This window comes from Chlamydotis macqueenii, chromosome 1 (genome assembly GCF_036417535.1).
Source record: "Chlamydotis macqueenii isolate bChlMac1 chromosome 1, bChlMac1.mat, whole genome shotgun sequence".
Classification (NCBI taxonomy): Eukaryota; Metazoa; Chordata; class Aves; order Otidiformes; family Otididae; genus Chlamydotis; species Chlamydotis macqueenii.
In genome coordinates this window covers 55786358-55800762 of record NC_141556.1, presented here as the reverse complement: position 1 = coordinate 55800762, position 14405 = coordinate 55786358, and the positions used below count along the sequence as shown (strand labels likewise).

The window sequence follows — 14405 nt, the reverse complement described above, 5'->3', positions numbered from 1 at the left end:
TGCAGACATAATAACTGAATGTTGGGGGGAAGGGAGCTGGTTGAGGTGGGGTGGAGAAGTTCCCCTTATAAAATGGAACTTCTTGTGCTTTGAGTCCGTTTCACTGTTAACTTTCCTTGCGCGCTCCATCGGGGCAGGCTGGGCACCTAATAGTGTTGTTTCCATGCCCCTGAATCCCTTGCCCTTTTTTTTTAATTCCATGTATCTTGTCTTCTAGGTGTGTGTTGGGAAACACTACCATCCTGGCTGAGTTTGCCACAGATGAAGAGGTTAGTCGCTTTCTGGCACAAGCTCAGCCCCCTACACCTGCAGCAACCCCGAGTGCACCCACAGCAGGCTGGCAGTCCCTGGAGACAGGACAGAACCAGACAGATCCAGTTGGACCTGCATTGAATCTCTTTGGTGGGTCAACAGGGTGGGTCAGGCAGTGGAGCAGTGGTGGCGGCGGCGGCAGCAGTGGGGGTGATCACACTGGCGCTTCATTGTGGGGGACCCCAAATTATTCTTCAAGCTTGTGGGGGGTCCCAAGCGTAGAGGATCCACACAGAATGGGCAGCCCTGCTCCCTTACTACCTGGAGACCTTCTGGGAGGAGGGTCGGATTCAATCTGAACTTAGAACTTTCAACTCTGACCTCGTGACCTTTTTTGGAACAGCAGCAGCACTAACTTGACCTTTTCGTTTTTTTCAACTTGCAATAAATACATTTATAAAAGGAAAAAAGAAAAAGGAAAGAGAAAAAAAGGTGGGTCATTGACAGACTGTCTGAGCACATAGTTGCCTCCCTTATAACTTCAGTTTTTTCGTTTGGAATATGAATCCAAAAAGAGAACATATCACTCTTGAAATACTTGAATCATGAACGCCAACTTAGAAAGACAATGTGAAGCAAGTACACATACCATTTAAATTTAAACACAAAAAATTAAAAAAATTAGTTTCTAGTTTTTCACTTTTTCATGTTATACGGAAGTTGTTGCTAAGAAACATATATACTGAAAAAATAGCTTTTTAACTTTGTTTGCACTGGGTGTGTTTCCGTCCTTAGGTCTACCACGTTGGGTTGGGGTAGGGGAGGGGTTCAAAAGAAAAAAGGGGAGGGGGGGAGGGAAGACTTGACGGAGCCTCACTTTAAAAACAAAAAATAAAAAAAAAAAATTTTAAAAATTTAAAAGCTAAAAAAAAAAACCAAAAAACCCACAAAACAGAAAAAAAAAAAAACCAACAACCCAAAACAAAAAAACCAACACTTTGTGATTGGCTGGTTGATAAGTACCAGTGTGTTCTGGCACATGTAACTGCCCATGTGTGCTTGTTTCTGTGTGAGTGTGTGTGCACATGTTCGTGTGTATGCATTTTTTTTCTCTATATATATAATCTCGAAACGCTGCATTGCTGATGGTCTACGGGCTGGCTGGCCATCTGCATGTCTTGATTCTGAAAACAAGACAGGCATGATGGAGTCCCTGTGGCTGAAGCAGAATCCAGTTGGGCTGGATTAAAATTGTCAGTAGGTTTTTTTTAAATTCATTTTAGCAGGGTGCTATCTCAAGTCTGCAGATCATATTGAGTGGGTAGTTGCTTCCTAGCCCTTGTTCTAACCTTGAGGTAGAGCAGAACACTGCCATATCCAAAGGATTTGGTGAGAGGGGAACCAATGTTGTCTTTTGAGTAGCAGTGTATTTATTTATTTATGTCTGCATGTGGGGTTTTTGTACTGAGTGAACCCTAGAATGTTTGTTATATAATGCAAGCCATTTTTTTTCTTCCAGCAAGGGGGAAAAGAGGAGGAAAGAAGACATTGCCTTTTTTTTTTTTTTTGCAACTAAGACAAATGTTCTTATTCAGTCTCTCACAAGCTTCAGTACCTTAAAAAAAAAAAAAAAAAAGAAAGAAAAATGTTTCTTTTCTGGCCCAAACCTATAAGTAAGCACCCATATCCATTCTTGAAGAATCCATCAAAAGCTTGAAAGTCCAGCCCAACCAAATTAGCCTTGTAATTGATTTACTGCTTGTATTAAAACTGACAAAAATGAAATCTTGTCAGCAAATCGCTGGCCGGCCTGCCTCATCTCCTGAAAGCACATGCAGCTAACTCCTTTCTGCGTCCTTCATGGTGAGCGTTACCTGTGCCAGGCCTTGGTGTATTACAGTGCCAGACCATCACTGACAGAAACGTTTACTTACGAATGTTCTTAAACCAGTGTGTACTTCAAACGTTTCCTTTTGTTTCTCTGTGTTGTGTTTTTTCCTGTGTACGTGGTTTTGCTTAGGGAGGTATATAACTAGCAAAGACTTTTTTTAAAAAAAAAGTATTGCACCTTTTTGTTTTTTTTGTTTTTACTTTTTCTGTACTGTTGCTTTTTAATTTCTGTATTTAAGGAAAGGTTTGGGGTGGTTTTTTTTTTTTAGCATCAGTGTAGTAGTATTCTGGGCAGGATAGGGGTGACCTATAATCCACAGTGATAGCCAGTGTGTGCGTGCATGTGTGCGCTGGGAACAAAACCTTTAAGACCTGTTGTTGTGAACAGTTGTAGCAGACTTGAAGGAAGATCCCCTGACATGAAGCGAGAAGTCTTTTGGGGGGGTGGGGCCGGGAGAAGAGGGAAGAGAGATGCCGGTACTTTTTCCATAAGTGCTAGGACTTCCATGTGGTGTTGTCTAGCTATAATACTGTCTAACAAAGTGCCGACGTTCTGTACCAGCACATACCTGTCCATTCCAGCCCTCAGCGGGAGCAGTGCTCGGGCTTTAGTACCTGGGGAGGGAGGATAGGGGAGTCTTTCTTCAGCGTTTTCATTGAAGGATATGACAATGTCTGATACATTTAATTCTAAGCATGGGTTGGGTGGGGAGAAGCAAAAGCAGAGTCAAGTAATGGAGAGGGATGTGTGTGTGTGCATGCGTGTGTGTGTGCCTGTGTGCTGGGGGTGGGAGGGAAGGGCTAGGGAGTTACGTGGCTTTTTTTAATTCACCCTTTCTATGTAAACCCAATGTCACAAGGAAGACTGACTGAGGGAAATGCTGCATATACACATGCCTGTAGATTTATATGCAAAATGTTATGTGACAAAAAGTATGAGTAGGTTTGTATTTGTTTAGTAAACTGGAATGTGCAGCATACTCTGGCCCCTTCTGAATATACTTTTCTATCATGTCTCCTCCTTCATCCCTCCCACCATGCACAAAGAAACAAAATGCTCTCTTCCAGCTCGTGCTAGCTAGCACCCCTTGCGTGCACACATCCATAAAGCTTTGTTTCTGCTAGTCTCTGCTCGAACACCAGCCGCGCTCGGACACGCGGAGCAGGTTCTTAGAAGTCCTGTGCCAGCAGTACTTCCTAGTGAAGCACCTTTGGCCCAAGTAAGCCAGTATCCGTTCTGTCACATGATTTGCTATACATGCTGGTTCATTGCTGTGTTCCACCCTCACTTCTCTCTCCCAACCTGCCCTACGGTCCCTTTTCCTGCACTTTGGGCTAGTTGAGTTCATTGCGATACTATGGTGAAAGCCGGGTGCTAGAGCCCCTCTTGTTTACAAGACATAATGAGGGATTTGAAATATTTAAAAAGAAAAGCTAAATTGTTCTTCCATTGTAAGCTTAAAGGGAAAAAAATTAAAACGTACAAAAAAAAAAAAGACCAAAAAGTGCATATATATATTTTAGATGAAGACTAACTCTGGGAGCATTTAACAGTGTTTTTGTTTTTATTTTAACATTTTATTTTCCTGCTTTAAATTTGCAAGCATTCTCAGGAATTCTAGGGTAGGAAGCCAGTTTTTTGAAGATGGTTTATTTAACCTTATCCTAGATAGATGGCTGTTTCTTGTTGATAAACTTTTACAAGTTCCTGAATCTTCAAAATGTTTGAAAGTTTTTACTTTAAAATAAAAATGCTAAAAAAAAAAAATAAAAAGAAAATGAAAAAAAAAAGATAAAAATCTCCAAATGTTACTGTCAAGTGGGGGATCAAGAATTTTAAAGACTGCGTAAATTAAAATACATAAAGAAAACTTCTCAATATCAGCAACAGAAATTCATTGTAATCTTAAACAAGTTGTGGGAGAAGAAGGGTTATCATTTGTAGTGCTTTGTTACTCATGCAGACGTGTGCAGTTGCATGGAGAAGAGAAGTGTGTGAATGGAAATCTATCACTTTATTCCCTCTTGATTGAAACTAAGCAAAAATATTCTTCCAAGCACCTTTTTAAATGCAAAGTGAAACTGTAAAACTAAATAAAATGCAGTATCATTTAACTGAAAGAGTCCCCGGTTAGGAGGACTAGCAGGAACTACATGATGGTGCTTCTTTAAACCACTTTTAAGTAGTGCTAAAGAAAACCAGGACTGACAGAATACCCAATAATGAAGTAGTCTTATTATCCTGCCTTTTTCAGTACAGAAAAAGGAGAGGATAGGGAAAAACTCCGGTAAAATGTACATTAGAAATCAACTTTCCTGTTTGCAGCTATTTGGTCAGTTTGTTCCCCATTTGGAGATTTGCTGCTTGCTTTTCTTCACCCACCCCACCTACCAGTCTTTCTGTTTTATTTTATATGAGGGAAATATCTGTTAAATTCTTCTGTTCACCTTATTGCTGCTGGCTGTCGGGGCTTAGAGTCTTGAACTTCAGAGTTCGGTGTTCAGATGGCCAGCTTCTGTCTCCCAACTCTAAGGGTCGTGGGCTTACTCCGCCTGAAATGGCTAGGCTCAAACCGCAAAAACCGTGCTATAGTGCCTTTTTACATGCACCCACATGCCCTACGGTAGGGGAAGGGAGGGAAGACGAGGCAAAGTGAAGCAGTGTAGCCACTTCATGGAAATAGATGTACCCGTTCTTAAAGGCAAAAGAGCATGCTGCGTAAGCGTGTCGTGCAATGAGTTACATAACAGTAGTTGAGATACCTTTTTATTATTATTTTTTAAAAAATCAGATGCCAAATTCCTGTCCTTTTCATATCAGTTGTCCAGTGTTTCCCTGTTGTGCTGCGTGTACATCTGAGTGTATACGTGTGTGCTGAAAATAATGCATCAATAATAATAATGACCTTTTTTTAAAAAAAAAACTCTTGTCATGGGCCAGTAGAAGGAGGGTTTATTTAAGGAGTTTGGGATTTTATTTTTTTATTTTATTGAAGATAATTTCTGGGTGCCCTGCCAGATGCTGTGTTTTATCAAATCAGCAGTGTCCTAAAAGAGAGGAAATCGTAGGATTTAGAAAAAAAGAGCCCAGGAACTTGCCAGTCACTTGGAAGTGGGTTGTGACTGACTGCTGAAGGGTCCAAACCTATTGTAGTGCAACAGTTTGCTCTGCCTTTCTCTAAACGTGCAGGCCTGCAAACATTAGTGACTGTCTCCTTGGTGATAGCTTTCCTAACTTGTTAAAGCAACATTAATCCTACTGTTTTCCACCTACAACTGACAGTTCTGTTCCTCTCCAAATTAAATGTAGCTAATCATTATGTTGCTCGTAAGCCTCAGTCGTGGCACTCCTAACCCATTACAAGTGATTTCTGAGTATTGTGCTAACCAGACTCATCTTCTGGGAACAACCATCGCTTAATGTTGTAATATTCTGCTACCATTTGAGCTCATAGCAGCAAGAAGTCAGCAGGAATTGATGTTAGGGTACTTCTGGGCTTTTACAAAACTGTTCCAAGGAGGGAATCGGTGGCAGCATCTTGTTTAAAAATATTGACCAAAAAAGATGTGGAAAAGAGGCTGGGGAAAGCACAGTTTGGAATAGACTATGGACATTTCTTGCCAGATACAAATCAAACATGTCACTGAAAAACACTTTTTACTTTCTGAAGTGATGAACAGAACTATTTTTATCATTTTGTTCTTGGTTTTGATTCTCCGAGTTACACAGTTTAAACATATATATACTTTACAGGTGATTTCAGCATTCCTGATTTTTTCCTGGTTTTGAATCCTTCAGTGTTTAATTTGTAAAAAAAAAAAAAAAAAAAAAAAAAAAAAACAACCAAACCATTTTAGCCATCTGCTAAGCAAGTAGAAGCCACTTTTCTTACCCCACCCTGCAGTGTGTGTTAAGCTGAGAGTTTTTTAATGGGTTTTTGATAGTTCATTAGTCCATTTCAGTATTCCATTTTACTAGTTAAAACAAAGTCTAGCAGGCTGGGAAAAAAAAAGGTGGGGTACAGCTCAGAAGCCTGTATTGAGACCTCTGACATTTATTTTGGAAAGCAGTTTTAGTACCATGCGCTTCGGAAGACTTGCTGTCTTTTCCCAGTGATGTTACGCTTTTGCCTGGACTCTTGCCCGGCAGTCTTGCGAGTGGGTTTTTTCTTGGTTTGGGGTTTTTTTCAAATCACAGTGTGTCAGGTTTTTCTTACAAGTGTTTTATTTTGCTTCATGTTAAGTGGCTTGTGTAAGGAGCAAGAATATTAAGCCAATTGTGTCTTTCCCCTGCAATATAAACAGAATATTTTCAACAAACTGACTGGGATAACCACCTCAAAGATTAACAATTGAACCTTTTTATTAAGTTGACCTCTTTTTTAATGAAGTTTCTAAACATTTATTCCTTAGAACTTTTCCCCTCTTCTTTCTTCCTAAAAATGCTGCCACATCTTCCACTATTTCTTAGTGGTATATCCAAACAGTACTGTAGAGGTTTTTCTGTTTGGTTTGGTTTTTTGCTTCATTCTTTATTACAGTTACCTCTTAGGCTTCTAGTTTTGTTTGTGCATATTGTTTTCCTGTTGACTTTAAGAGGAGTACTGTTTGTATATCTGAGAGACACAAGTTTGGCCAGGTCTGGTCCAGGAAATCAGAAGTGATCCTCATATGAATTAGTCCCACTGACCTTAAATGAGTGAGTACTGCTTGGGTAAGGACTCTTTGTGTAAGTAAACCTTAGCTGGATGAGGGCCAAGGTAGCAGATGAGGACCTGTTGTATTTCCAGTGCAGAAAACATCTCTGTTGCGTATATCACATTCACTGTAAATCATGTCACCTTAGTATCCAGGTTTCTCAAGTGGATTGAAATGCTGATTTTGTGGTGGATGGTTAGCATCTCAGGGTATGAGTCCTGATTGAGTAAAAGGTAGGGTTTTTTTTCTCTCTAAAGAGGTAAAGTTCCCCTAGCAGAAGCAGCTTTCTGAATTGTAAATATGCATGCATGTATTGTGGGCAGGAAAGTAATGCCAAGAAAACTTAAGTTGAAATGATTTCTTAAAAAAAAAAAAACAAAACCAAAAAAAAAAACCAAACAAATGCTGTTGAAGTGCAACTTTGGTCCTGAGTCTGAAACAACATATGCAGAATCTGTTGGTTTGTCTAATTCGATTTTGCACAAAATAACATTTCAGTTCTCTAGTCTACTTTCTATTATTTCACAATGTTAGGAACTGATACTGTTACCAGTCATTCCTGTGGTTATCAAAATACAGATGTCTAAAACCCAAACTCTCTTCCTTCACCTCCAGTACTAGGCTTCCACCTGTGGCAGAAGGGTGTTAACAGTAATGGGGAGAAATACATAAAGTTTTCTGATGTGGAGAGAGCCGGTTTTCCCTCTTGTCCTGAGTTCACATCCAAACCTAAAACACAAAGCAAAAATTATGCTGGAGCAGAACTGTTGGTTGGGCTAAACGACAAGAGCCTAACTGGAGATTTTCAGCAGCCTTGCTAGTTCACATCCCTCACAATGTTTTGCGTAAGTGTCCCATCACTGTAAATACCAGTGTTGCTGAATTTTACCAAAGTTCCCCTGCAGTAGATAATAGGAAACAGGCCCATTTTGTAGTGACTCACCGAGCAGAGCTTTGTCTGCAGTAGAATTCAAGGGTCTGTCTACATTGCTGTTAAAACTGAGTCAGGGTCCTGTTTAAAATATAGCTCTCTATTTTGTGGTGTTATGTGAGACTTTAAACTTTGTGATGTAGTAACTATAGCTTCTAATCCTTATATGAAAAGTGGTTTAAGGTTTCGTCTGTGCTACAAAAAGCGCCACAGCTCCTGATGGTTTGGAGCCTATTTTTAAAACTGTTGTCAGGCCAAGGTAGATGCAGCTTCATCTGTGGCACGCAGCAGACAGCGTCCGTTTGCATCCACAGTTGGTGTGCGTGTTGCTTTTCATCGAGCTATGCAGGAAAGTTTTTTCTCAAAAAGTCTCCCAGAATCCTGTGCTATATAAGCAAGCTTCTAGCAAACCAAGTGCCCTCTGCAAAGAGCCATTTTCGCCCTGTGTGTGTGTGTGACAGTTGGGACTGGTGACATTCAGCAGTGTTAGGGCTCCTGTTAACTTTGTAGTGAGAAAGGGAGTTTTTTGACTCAACTCTTGACAGCCTTTCTGTAAATTAATACAGAACACTCCAGGGGAAAAGAAAAAAAAAAAAAGAAGGGGGTGGGAGGGGGGAAGAATGCATTGTGCCAGCCAGCATTAAGTATTTTTGCAGCAAAAGTTCTTGATCGTGGTGGGCAGAGGCTAAGAGAAGAGACTGGAGAGCTTTGCATGGATGCGCAATACAAGGAAGCAGTGCTTAGCAAAAAGTGTTTCGTTGAGCACTGAATGCCTCCTCTTGGGTATTAGTGTTTGTTGTTACATTCACAGAACTAACTTCCTCATTTTTTTTAATCTGTTTTTTTTTTTTTTTTTTTTTAAATTGAGACAAAGTGGAAGCTTCTCCTGTTTCAGATGAAACACAACCATAAGTGAACATTTTCTTCATTATTTACTGTGGAGCAGTAAGAGCAGGTTGCACAGCTTGTTAGAATAGCTATGTTAAGTGACATGGTTCTGATATTGTGTCCTTCCTTTCCCTTCCCTCTCCCTGCCAGATATGGCTTACCCTTTCTATATAAGGCGCTGTGTGGTGTGTTTTGTTTTTGTTTTGGGAACGTGTGGAGAAGAAGCAAAATGAAGTGAAAAATGCAAGCCAAGGTAGAACAGCCTTACTTTAGGGGGTAGCCTTACAACAGAGCTTTATAGTGAGTGTGCTGTATTCCAAACTATGTAAGCCAAAAACAAACAAAAAAAAAAAGCATTCATTTATGCAAAAAAAAAAAAAAAGAAAATTAAAAAGAGGTATTGGAAGACTTCTTTAATATGTACCTTCTAAAGGTAGAGTAAGGTCTCACCAAGTGATACATTATTGTGATACTTCTTGCTGGGTCAGTAGGGATGGGTTGGGGTATAAGCGCTTAACGTTTTCCTCCTATGTTTTTACAAGCAGTAAGTTAAATGTGGTATTTATGAATGTGCCTTTGTGAGTATAGTGACTGTCTAATTGAGGAGACCGCTTGGGCGTGATGGGAGCCAATGGTCAATTTCTTCTTTCAAGAGGTCAGACATTGAGATTGCAGCCCACTGGTCCCTTTTGACAAGCAGCATCTTTGGGCTGGTCTCTACACTGCACAGTATGTATTCATGTGTAGTAGAGATCAGGGTGGGGGGATGTGAAGGGGTGTCATATGGTGCACAGAAGCTGTTGATAGTTTTAGGGTAGTCTGCTGTTGCAGGTTGAGTTTGTATATGTATTATGTGGCTTCTCTTTATGTTTGTGTGCATGAGTGTGAGTGCGTGTGGCTTTATTTTTTGTAAGCACTGGAGAATTGAAACACAGTGATGTTTGAGACAAATTTATACATGTAGAGAAGATGATGTTTTGTAGCTTCTGTTAAATAGTGGGTGCAGGCACACTTTGACCCTCTCTGTCCGTGTCCTGATAAGAGAAACAGGAAAATTTATTTTTTTCAACCCTTCAACTTCCAGCACAGTTAATGTTGCCATTTAAATGAACAGGGTATTACACAAGAAGAAAAAAAGAGTTTTTGAAATGGTGAGGTAGAAGTGTTTAAAAGGAAAAAAAATCTGAAGTAATTTTTTTGTTTCTTCGAAGCTGTTTGTAGCTAAACATGGGAATCTGCAGTGTCTCCTTCCATTTGTTTTTTGGTTTTTTTTTTTCTAATAATTCACCTCTTCGTCCCACCCAAAACATGAGGTGTACAAGATCAAGAGCTGTCACTGTAGCCCTTCATAATTCCCACCCTGAAAAGAAACTCTAGTGGGATCCCTCAGCTCTATTCAGGAAGACAAAGAGAGGAGAGACTCTGCAGTTTTCTTTGCTTCGCTCTCATTCCTCTCTAATGGCCTTGAAATGTATTATTATGCAAATGTGAATTTTGATACTGAACTTAAGAAGAGGTTGTTTGTTCTTTTTTCAAAAAAAAAAAAAAGGTCCCATATGTGGTCAGCATTGCTTCTTTATTTTGTAAGTGAATTGTAAACTATGCATTCTGCAAAGGGGGTGTAGGGGACAAAGATAGCTTTGCTAAACTGTTTAGGAGTTTCTGTGTCCATGGTATATCCATTATAGTTTGGGGAAGTGGGGAGGTGATGACTTTGAAATAAAAAGGAGTTGATAAGAACCTCTCTTTTTCAGAAGCTGGCCAATAGGTAACTGGGCAGAGATTTGAAAAACTAACGTTGACTGCAAAACAAAATCAGCTCTGAACCTTGTGCAGGTTTGTGAATGCTAGCCGTGCAGTGTTAACCCAGGGCCAATAGGGTGAATGGGACACCAGCTCTACCTGGGAAACTATCTACCGCCTCCTGTGTTCTGGCCCTTGTCAAGCTCAGGAAACACGGTGCCACGGGCACTGTCCTTTTTGAATTTACTATTTGTTTTCCATTACAGCAGTCCTTGTGCTTTTCTAGGAGAATTGGAACACAGCTGATCTTTGATGTCTACGCTTTCTTCCGATAATTTTCTTTGCTGCTGTTTCTGGCACAGCTCGTGCAGTGACAGCACAACTATTGAAAAGATGGTGGAGGTGGTACTTACATTCTAGTGCTGTTCAAAGCGCGATTATGAGGACTGTGCTTTTTCAACATCAGCAGCTACCAGTGCTTTGTTGTCTGGTGTTGCTGCTGGTGACTTAGCATTAACGTTGGCAATGTGTGACATTTTAGGGAATGTAGACTGATGTGTAGACAAGGCCCTCTGTTTAAAATAAATGATCCTTTTTTTACTATAAGGTGGTATCGTAATGGTCATAAAACAGGATTCACTTCCTCACATCTCCAAAATGCAGTCATTGTGAATTATGTGTGTTCCTTGAAGCTTGCTGATCTTCCAGGAGCAATCTCCTCAGAAAAATTTAGATCTCACTGCCCTCTTTGTCATCTTAGTAGGGATCCTTTGACTTGACTTTTTCCTTTGTCCATGGTGTACCATGGTACCTGCATTATCCTTGGCATTATCTTAGATGTAATATCATAAACTGAGAGATTATCCTGCCTGTATTCAGTGTTTTCATGCAGCAATTTTATTTTGTTGATGTTCACAGTACTGTAATAAGTAATAGACTTGATGATCACTCTCACATCTGTGCCTGCCTTGCAGATGTGATCTTATCAGGGTTCCACTCTGTCAGATTGCCTTTAAAAAAAAAAAAAGAAAAGGAAAAAAAAAGAGAAAAATCTGAAGTTTAAACTTGCTCACAAAAATACCTCGTGGTACATTTCCCCTTCTGATGTAACCTTTTAAATCTTACCTTTTCTTCTAAACTTAAGGGGCTTTTATTTCCATCTGTTAATCTCCTTTCTAAAAAAAATGTTTGAACCAGTGGTTTTGAGCACAGGACCAGAAGCCCTGTCACTCCTGAATTTTAACATTGGTCCTTACTCTTCCATTGCCTTGGGCAAGTCATTTAACTTCTTTGCCTTTGTTTTTTCATCTGTAAAGCGGGAGTGATAATAATACTTACCTACCTCACAGAGGTTTTGTGAGGATCAACTAGTAAATGTTTGTAAAGTGCTTTAAAGATGAAAAGCATGATAGACGTATTAGGAGATTTTTACAGCAAGATCGCTCATTCTTTTTACATTGTTTGCTTGTGTGGAGGGAGATAACCTCTCTTTTTAATTATTAAAGCCATCAGACACTCAGATCCTAAATAACAGAAGTTGGTGGAGATTGTCTGTTTTTACACCAGTTTCCTTCTGCTGCTCTTCCTTACATAGTTATGCCAGTGTTGCTACAGGTCACACGTCTCTACTTGGACTTCTAGATGAGTTTCAGACTTGATTGAAATACTTTGAGCTTGCTGCTTCTTTCATCAGATCACCAAATCGGAATCAGTTTGTGTACTTTTCCCTGCCTTTCAATAGCGTTTTTGGTAATGTCATCTTTCAAGTGGACACATCTTTTCCTCCCGTCAGGAAGGGGAGGTGGTGGTGCGTAGTTCCAGAGAGGGGACTGTAATATGAAGAACCTTGCCACTTTATGCTGCTGCTCCAGGGATGAAAGGCAGAGTAGCTTTCTGTTTCCTTCCCTGAATTACTTTCAGTGTGTACCAGTGACACTTCAAGTGCAGTGTCTCTTCTTGTCCACGATATACAGAAGCCATCATCACCTGCCAATAAAACGTAGGAACAGAGGGAATGGTCGTAGATGCTGCTTGTGTATATGCCTTACAGCTCTCCCAGAACGACTCTGGGAGGGTGGTGGGGGAAAAGGTCTTCACTGGGTAAATCCCACAGCTGTCAGGGAACCTCTGCTACTTTCTCCCCTCTCTAGTCACATGGTCGCTGTTTCTTGGATGTGCGTCTCAGGGATGTGCATGTGAGCCCCTGCCTTTTGGAATTTGGCCTTTGAAATATCAATAATACAGTTTTTGTGCCCGAAGCCTTGCTGTCTGACACTCCCTGGTCCTCTCTGTCCTGTATTGCTCCCTGTGGCCTTAGGAACATCTCTCCGCTGTTGCCGTATGCCACTTTCTCCATCTCTGCCAGTACTCCAGGTGAAATGTGCAGTGATTCTGCAGAGATCGAAGCTGAAATCATGCACGTGCACCTGTAGGATTTACACACATACGTGTTTTGGATTTCTGCCGTACGCTGTCTAAAACGTGCAGAATATCTGATGCACGATGCTCTTTCTTTCTCACCTAGAAAGCAGAACAAACAGCAGTATGTAATTCTGTAATGTTTACTTTGAATTAAATGCTAAGTATTTTCCCCAAAGAATCAAAAAACCCACCTTTTAACAAAAGTAACCAAATATAATCTTTCTGGGGGCGGGAGGGGGGGAAGGGGAGGAGGAGAAGCAGTGACGGGGGAGCGTTCTGATCTATTTTTATCTCCGCCGCTTGGATGGAGATACGAAATGCTGCTTTGAGTTCCACAAACATAAGGGATTATGTTTACAAAGGTAAATGCCTTCTTACCTGTTCAGGAAACTGGCTACTAGTGGGCATCAGAGGTTTGGCAACTTTCTCTTCATTGCCAGCAAGTAATGGGAGAAGAGTGTGTCTGGAAGACGAATGGAGAAATAGATTCATTTCATCTAGTCTTGGTAAAATAATGCCACCTTCCTCCCTCCTTGCAACGTGGAGGGGAGGGGGTTGCAGAACAGAAAATCAACGATGTCCAAAATGGCTGGATTAGAAAAGGCAGCTTTTCTACTTTGCACATAAATAGGTAACAGGAAGGTACAGCTAAAGTCCTCTTGCCTGAAACACTGTCCCCAGAAGCAGACATTGTAATAATAAAAATAGTGGCTGTGTGTATAGCGATGCTATTTGCAAGTTACCTATAAGTGTTTATTTTTTCTTATACTTGAAATGGCTTCCTTTACTAAACTCTTACATCAGCTCTGGTTTCTCCCCTCCTTCTCTAGCGTGCAGTAAAGAAAGATACAGGACAAACGGGGAGAATGTAGAGGAGATGACACAATGTCTTGCATATCCAGGTTTCATCGTAATTTCCATCCCGTACACTCTCAGATGTTTGAACTCGCTAAGGGTTTTCCATGGACACAGAAACTCAGCACTTTAGAAGGTGCTCTTGTATGGCTGGCTGCCCCCCTTCTCCTCCTTTTCTATATTTTTATTTTACTTTTAGTATAGTGGTACTTAAAATCACTGGTTCACTTAAAAAGAAAAACCAACAATAAAATGTTTAAACTCTACTAATGTACAAATAAGCTGAAATGTTGCATTTTATGTGTATTTTTGCCATAGCAGGTACTGTATTTCTCATGCTGGATTTAGAAAAAAAAAAAAAAAAAAAAAGAGAGAAAAAAAAAGAAAAAAGAAAAAGGGTGATGTTTTATTGGAGTGTGACAAGTTAAGAGTAATAAGGAACTAAGTCGTCGTCATTTCATTGAAACTGAGAGATGGTGTAATACTTATATAAGTTTTCTGAAGGTTTTTTTGGGCTTTTAAACAGCTTTTTTTTGTTTTTATTTTATTTTTATTTTTTTGAAAGATATGATTGTATTATGTGCAACTCAGTTGCTTACATTATAACTACAAAATATTTTTGGGTTCCTGGAAAAAAAAAAAGACTAATAAATGTGTTTGGCTGCTAAGCATTTAACGCTCGTGTTTTCTGCACTTTTATTCCGTCACGCGTGGATCCTGCCGCCCT

At 40.1% G+C, this 14405-nt stretch overlaps 1 protein-coding gene across 15 annotated transcripts in view; it reads left to right on the top strand.

The window, feature by feature from the left end:
- The window catches only part of TNRC6B (trinucleotide repeat containing adaptor 6B), a 149456-nt gene extending 135102 nt beyond the window's left edge, over positions 1 to 14354 (top strand). For all 15 annotated transcript variants that reach the window (XM_086752522.1, XM_086752498.1, XM_086752514.1 and 12 more), the window contains one exon: positions 218 to 14354. In XM_086752522.1, the coding sequence (XP_086608648.1) occupies positions 218 to 611 (394 nt within the window). In that variant the 3' untranslated portion in view covers positions 612 to 14354. The remainder of the gene's footprint in view (positions 1 to 217) is intronic.
- The last annotated feature ends 51 nt before the right edge of the window (positions 14355 to 14405 follow it).